This window comes from Podarcis liolepis (assembly GCF_965112155.1).
Source record: "Podarcis liolepis genome assembly, chromosome: 1".
Taxonomy (NCBI): Eukaryota; Metazoa; Chordata; class Lepidosauria; order Squamata; family Lacertidae; genus Podarcis; species Podarcis liolepis.
The window spans coordinates 115,829,734-115,837,257 of record NC_139554.1 but is presented as its reverse complement, the minus strand read 5'-3'; the positions used below and the strand labels follow the sequence as shown (position 1 = coordinate 115,837,257).

General features: G+C 44.1%; 1 protein-coding gene across 4 annotated transcripts in view; it reads right to left on the bottom strand.

Moving 5' to 3' along the window:
• Positions 1–6,330: 6,330 nt before the first annotated feature.
• Positions 6,331–7,524, bottom strand: part of CHN1 (chimerin 1) — a 102,380-nt gene continuing 101,186 nt past the window's right edge. For all 4 annotated transcript variants that reach the window (XM_083469100.1, XM_083469102.1, XM_083469101.1 and 1 more), the window contains one exon: positions 6,331–7,433. In XM_083469100.1, the coding sequence (XP_083325226.1) occupies positions 7,262–7,433 (172 nt within the window). In that variant the 3' untranslated portion in view covers positions 6,331–7,261. The remainder of the gene's footprint in view (positions 7,434–7,524) is intronic.

Genomic DNA, 7,524 nt, shown 5'->3' with positions numbered 1-7,524 from the left:
CCCCATGGCTCACAGTCAGGATTCTTTTTGTCTAAGTTACACATTCCATTGTCATGTGTGTGTGTGTGTATAGCAACTAGCAGCCCAGGTTGAAGACCATTTGTTCCAATCCATGGAAGAAAATGAGGCACATTCTAAAGAAACTAGATTTTGTGTCAGATTGAGACCCTGAGGCCAGCTTACACCTATTATATTTCCATAGGTTTGGAGCTAGTACATTTTCTCCCCCAGTCAATACAACATTCATCATCAGAAGCAGAACAATCACCGGCCTTTTGGGCTAAGTTCAAGGGTAGAAGCAGAGCAATCAGTTTCTTTCTCTGCAATTTTCTCCAACCCTGCTGCTAAGGTGGAGTTGGCCAAATGGGTTGCTTTTGAGAGCTTCTGTTACATAAGCTTTCTAGCAGTGATTAGTTCCCCCCTCAAACAACAACAGGAAAGTTGTGATAGCACAAACGCTCAGTGCACTAAAGGCTTTTTCTTCTTACAGTTATATCTAGGGGTTTTGCTCTTTTGCTTTCAAAAAGACATTCCGAGTGTTTTTCACCACCAGGTGTAAGCTAGCTCAGGAATTAAGCTGTTTAGGAGATTGTTTTCTTCACTGTGTTCTTCCCAGCTTAATGAACCAAAAATTGCCTAATTTATTTCCCTCCATCATAGACACGGACAGATATGACTACTCAAGGTCCATGTGGTTTAGCATCTTTGACTAGTGGCAACTCAAACAGGTATCCTCTGGAAGCTCACAAACAAGTACTACTCTTTGTTGTTGTTTAGTCATTTAGTCGTGTCCAACTCTTTGTGACCCCATGGACCAGAGCACGCCAGGCACTCCTGTCTTCCACTGCCTCCCGCAGTTTGGTCAGACTCATGCTTGTTGCTTCGAGAACACTGTCCAAGCATCTCGTCCTCTGTCATCCCCTTCTCCTTGTGCCCTCCATCTTTCCCAAGACCACCCCCAGAAACATCATACATACATCACAGAAGGGGTGTAGCTCAAGACCACCCCCCAGATACATCATACCTACATCACAGAAAGGGCGGTCTACAACAGAAATCTGAGTGTGTTGTTTATCTCCTGTCTGGCAGACCTGTTAATGGTCACTTGAGTGGATACCCTGGGTAGCCTGGCTAGTCTTTTGTAATGACAAATACTTAGTTCCTGAGCCAGGTCACAGGCTTACCCTATTCATACACAGACATACCCTTAAGACAGGATTTGTGAACAAAAAGACAACGGGGAGGCTTTTCCATTTTCCTTTGACCTTGCAGAGAAATATTTGAGGTCAATTTGGGAGGGACAAAATGGTTTCAGGACTTTTTCTGTGGGGTTTCAGACATGTGGTTTATATATGCAGTTATGAACATTTATCTCATATATATATATATATATATAACCTTAATTTTTTTATTTCACCTGCCTAGACGAGCTCCTTTACTCCATCTCCATTATGAATAACTCCAAGACAAAATCTGAATATTTGAGAATCAGATGCCATTTCCAAATTGGCTTCAACCACTGTCCGAAGTAAGCCAACATGAAATGGATACATTTCAAAATGCTTCGAACGATAAACAGGGAATGAAGCAGTCTTAGCAAACCTTTGTTTGAAAAAGGAAAGCATTCTGAATATGCAGACAGATCACAAAAAGAAAACCCACCGTCCATTTCACCATGATTCCGAGAGCAAGCTTTTCTGAGCAACATTTGACCCAGTGGCGTAGTGTGGGTTGTCAGCACCCGGGGCAAGGCAAGTAATTTGCGCCCCTAACCCGTGTATTTTAGCACTCGAGTGCGAGCGCCCCCCCAGATGTTGCGCCCAGCCCCCCCTGCACCCCCCACGCTACGCCACTGATTTGACCAGTTCTGGAATAGCGTGAGAAAATGCCACATAGCTCTCTAATTATTAGGAGTTTGCAGTGCATTAATCTACAATTACATCGCCCTGAACAGTAACTCAGACGGATTTTATCATGCTTGACGTCCCTCATTTATAGTCATGATTTGTTGTACAGGGGGAGGGCAAGGGGGGGGAGAGGGAGGGCGGTGTTTAGCTGAGTGCTTTGCTTGTTATAGAAATGCATAGGGATTGTAGAGCTTGGCAGAGTGGACTCTTACCTACTCATTAGCTAATTGTACAAGAGGGGGAGGTGTGCAAGGGCCCAGCGCACGGAAGTGAGAATAATGCAGCCCAGCTCCCACTCCTGCCTCCCCCCACAGAACTGTTTGCCAGCGAGCTCGGCTCTCAATGCTGAAGGGTTCGAAAGTTCCCCGTGACTGTGGGTGGCTCTCTCTAAAGCTTGATTGACAAGGCAGCCCATGACTCCTGTGGGTGGTTCTGAGCTCAGTGTGGAAGAGGACTAAATATTGAACCACAAAGTTTGTTCCCTTTATATACAGGACTCACCTCCTGCTATAAAACAAAAACGAAAGTCCCCGAGGGAGGGGAACTGCCACCTCCGAACCAAAAAGAAAGAAAGAAAAGCCTGGTTTGATTGCTAGTTGGAGTTATGACTAGAACAAGATAGCACACACTTTGGATAAGGATCTCTGAACAGCTGCCAGCGTTGTTGAGGAATAATCATTAATTCTGACAGCTGCTCTTAAAAGTGAACAAGGCAGTCCCAACTGAAAGCAACAATCTGTTAAAACACGAGGTTCTTCCGCCGATAGTTTCTAATTTCTAATTGGGAGAGCATAGCTAGAAAGAAGGAATCCAATTATCCTAATTGGGCCTCATTTATAATGCACTATTTACCTTCTGGAATGCCGAAATCAACAATTCAGAAGTAAAATCAGGGGGATGTGCTTGTCTGATCTAGTGCAGTTGTAGTATATTCAAATAAGATATGGAATATATATATATGTAAGTTTTGCAGTAACCCAGGTTAAAGGTATTTGCAAGCCTTAACAAGGTTTATCTTAGGTTTTCCTCAGCAAGGAATCTGCTTCTGTCTTGTAAAGAAAGGTAGTGGAAAAATCACAAGGTCACGCCTTGGCAGGATGGTGATTACATGATTTAGTTCTAAACAGAAGTGGGAGAACCACACACAAGAAAATGTAAATTTTCTTCCAGCAATCCTGCTATAGTTTATATTTTGGACTGAACCAGCTGCGTCTCTGCTGCTAATTCCCTGGCCTGGAGTTGAGGGGATGGACAAGGGAATTGCGTGGCCTGTTAATAGTCTGTGACTTGAGTCAGAGCATCTGAGAAACTAACCTTCTAGAACTGCAGTGACATACCAAAGCCATATTTGTATTTTTTCCTTAGTCCTGAAGGAAGGGTAACCCTCCCTTAAAGAGAAAGAAGGCCAAGCAGAAATTGAGGATTTCAGTTTTTGTCTCAATAATGCAGATAAATTTGAACTGCATGGCATATCTGATTTTACAAATAAAGAAGGCTTTACAACTTAAGTCTATGAAAGCTGTAGGATTCTAGTGTGGCTACAGAACAATGTGGGCACATCAACCGTTATCAATTTATCCAGCCAAACAAAGGCTCTTGTATCTATTAGGCCAGGGACTCTTTGTGTGCAGAGGAGTCCCTTTCTTCAGTAGGGACAAATGTAAGGTTGTACACTTAGGGAGGAAGAATGACCTGCACACACATAAGATGAGGGGGACACCTGGATTGCCAGTAGTACATGTGAAAAAGCATCTAGAGGTCTTAGAAGACCACAAGTGTAACATGTCAACAGTGTGATGCAGAGCAGCCAAAAAGGTAATGCTATTCTAGGCTGCATAAACAAAAGTTGTATTCCAATCAAAGGAAGTCACAATCCCACTCTCCTCTGCCTTGGTCAGACAACACCTGGAATACTGGGTCCAGTTGTGGTTGCCACACGGGATATTGATAAGATGGAACGTGTGCAGGGCAATCAAGATAATCAAGGGTCTGGAAATCAAGCCTTATGAGGAATGGTTGAAGGAGCTGGATATGTTTAGCCTGGAAAGGAGATATGGTAGCCATCTTAAAATATATTTCAAGGGCTGTCATATGGAGCAAGTTTGCTTTCTCCTGCTCTGTAGGCAAGACCCAAACCAGTGTATCCTAGTTACAAGAAATGAGATTCTGACTAAACATCAGGAAGAACTTTCTGACACTCAGAGCTGTTTGATGGTGGAAATGACCCCCTGGGAGGTGGTGGACTCTCCTTCCTTGGAGGTTTCTCAGCAGTGATTGGATGGCCATCAGTCATGTATGTTCTGGTTGAGTTTCTTGCATTGCAGGGGGTTGGATGAGATGAGCCTTGAGACCCCTTCCACCTCAACAATTCTGTGATCTACAATTTTTTAAGTCAAAGAGGAACCACTGGCACTTTTGTGTCGGCAGTAGGTTCCTCATTCACTTAGCTGGCAGGGACAGCTCTGTACATATAGCCATGCTGTAAACACAGACTTGGTGAATGGAAATGAAGAATTCAACCTTTATGCTCCTCCTGCTCATTACTTGCTCCATGGCAAAAATACCACCAGATCACACCTTGTTTGCTTCTTTCTCCTTGCCAAGGCCTAAAACAGTGGAAAGATGGCTCCCAACCCAGCCTTGTTCAGCTCTTCTTCATCATCTTCCTTGCGGTGGGAGGAGTCTGGGAGCCCCCCCCCCCCCGATTACAGACCTCTGACAGTAAGTAGGATCTTTTGTTCATATGGACCAGATGGCATATAAAGAACAAAGACAAGGCCTGGACGTCAGAGCGTTGCATATTGGTGTTTATTAAGTTTTGACTAACAAGATTCACAATATTATGGCTCTATGTGTAAAGGGGAAGGGGAAGGGAATAGGACTCTCTAGTACCTTTCTTTGAAATAGGCCATCAAAAGATCTGCACAATTCCCTGCATAATTTGTCAAAGCTCACCAGTTTCTAGAGATTATTATATATGAAACTGTATGTAAGATAGGACAGCTATATTAAGGGACTTGCAGGAATACTGTCAGCACCTTATTTGCATTATTTGCTAAACCACACATACCCAAATGAATAATTTGTAACTTAAGGTCATTTCTCCCTGGTCTGAAGGGCAGAGTGTTTGGGGAAGTCACTATCCAACAATTTAAGCTATGATTTGGATTCATTAAGTTTGGATTGCTGGTTTGCATAAGTAGGCTGGCTGGCATATCATCAGCTGTACATTTAATTAGAAAAATGAACTAGGAATTGGTGGTTAAAAGCACTCCTGATAATTTATTACGTTTATTCTTTATGCCACAAGAAAACTGTTTTAGCCCCAAGGCCACACTCCACACTGGCTGTGTGCGTCACACCATCAAGTTTTTTTGCTTGCATTGAATACGTCCTTTGAACTCTTGCTCACCTGGAGGGAGGATAGAGAGGGATATGTGTGCAGAAATCAGCCTACTATGGGGAGGTGAAATTTGCTTTCATTTCTCTGCCCACTTTCACTTCCGGCTGCACCAGCCACTGGCAAAAGGGAGTGAAGCCTCAGCCTGAAAATGGTTCCCCAATCCACTAACAGCCTGATCTTGTGTTGAGTTAGGCATGTTTAAGTTCAAGATTTCAATAGGCTAAAGTTTAACTCTGTTTACGAGAGAACAGGGTTGTAAAGTTCCAGTCTTGTGCATTTATTACAGTCATACCTCGTGTTACGCTGGCTTCACTTTGTGGCTTTTCAGGTTATGAACGCGGCAAACCTGGAAGTGTTTATTTCTGGGTTCGCCACGCGCATGGACGCAGAAGCAATCTGCACGCTTCGCGCATGCGCAGGAGCGCTCTATCGCGCTTCGCAGTGGTGTTTTACTTACGGACTTTCCAGGGTGTGAATGGCACCCTGAACCGGATCACGTTCGTAAGTAGAGGTACCACTGTATTTGGGAATAGGCTAAACTGAGAAGTCAAGTAAAGGTAAAGGTACCCCTGCCCGTACGGGCCAGTCATGTCCGACTCTAGGGTTGTGCGCCCATCTCACTTAAGAGGCCGGGGGCCAGCGCTGTCCGGAGACACTTCTGGGTCACGTGGCCAGCATGATGAAGCTGCTCTGGCGAGCTGGCACCAGCGCAGCACACGGAAACGCTGTTTACCTTCCCGCTATAAAGCGGTACCTATTTATGTACTTGCACTTAAGAGTGCTTTCGAACTGCTAGGTGGGCAGGAGCTGGGACCGAACGACAGGAGCTCACCCCGCTGCGGGGATTCGAACCGCCGACCATACGATCGGCAAGTCCTAGGCGCTGAGGTTTTACCCACAGCGCCACCGGCGTCCCACCGAGAAGTCAAGTAGGACTCGTCAAATAAGTGTGTTTTTGTTTGGGGTGGGGGAATGGGCTGTGTGTCTGTGATACTGGGGCAAAAATGCAGCCAGACTTGGTAAGGTTCCAACGCAAAACTTTAATAAATTAATACGCATGCCCAATAAAAATACAAAATTACCATTTAAAACAACAACAAACCAGTCTTCATTCGTTCAGTTTGCCACCTTTAACTGGATCTTTACAAAAAAAGGCATGACTTAAAAGTGGCAACCACAATGTAAAAGAAAAATGCACGCCATTGTTAAAACAAATGCTATAGAACCCAGCTAGAAATTACCGTATTTACTCAAGTCGAATGCACCATCAAATCTAATGCACGCCTCAGTTTTTCAGCACCTTGGGGGTGGGGGAAGGATTTGCTGGCGAATGTAAATGTGCTATCGAATCTAATGAGCCCCTTAAATTTCTCAACATAATTTGGCCAAAAAAGGCACGCAATAGATTTGAGTAAATACGGTATCTTTCAAAGTAGGCTAAGAATGAGGGGTGATGTCAATGAAGAGCTAGAGGTCTTGGTTCACTGCAATCTGCTCCCCCCCCGCAACTGAAATATCAGAAACCAATTACGGAACGTAGTAAGAAACCCACAACAGATTTACACTGAGAAACATGCTAAAGTACAATCACAGACTATTCCAGAACACAGAAGCTGTGCTGTTCCTGTTGTGTCCTTTGCAGCAGAAGCCTCACAAGAGAGGGTAAAACAAGGAGGAGACCTATTTCAGTTTGAATTTCCTGTACTATGATGAAACCCCCCAGACCTATTTAGTACTGGAAAGTACAATATATGTTCCCAACATTGTCTGAATGATACCACACAAGCAACGATGAACAAGCACCTTTCATACATCAAAAACCTCACAATCAGAATTCCGCTGCAGGCTCCACTTCAAAATATTCCTTCATCATCCCCGGATTCTCTTTCTTCTTTTTCTATTTTGCAGTTCATTTAAAAACATACATGCACACCCACACCCACAAACAAGTTCAAAATAAAATATCTTCGTTTTTTATAAGCATCTCCACCACAAGTCTCTGGTAACGGATATCGTTCAGGGCAGCCATCGCATCAAGTTCCGGCGCTCGCATCAGCGTTGGTCCAAAAACAATGCCCAGGTTCTCTGCGTTCATCAGATTCTCCTTTTCGTGGAGCGTCACCCTGAAACAAGGAGGGCTACAGTTAAAACACAAAGCACTGGGAAGAAATTATTGGTAGCTGCCAGATTGATCTCACAAACATGGAACCAGAA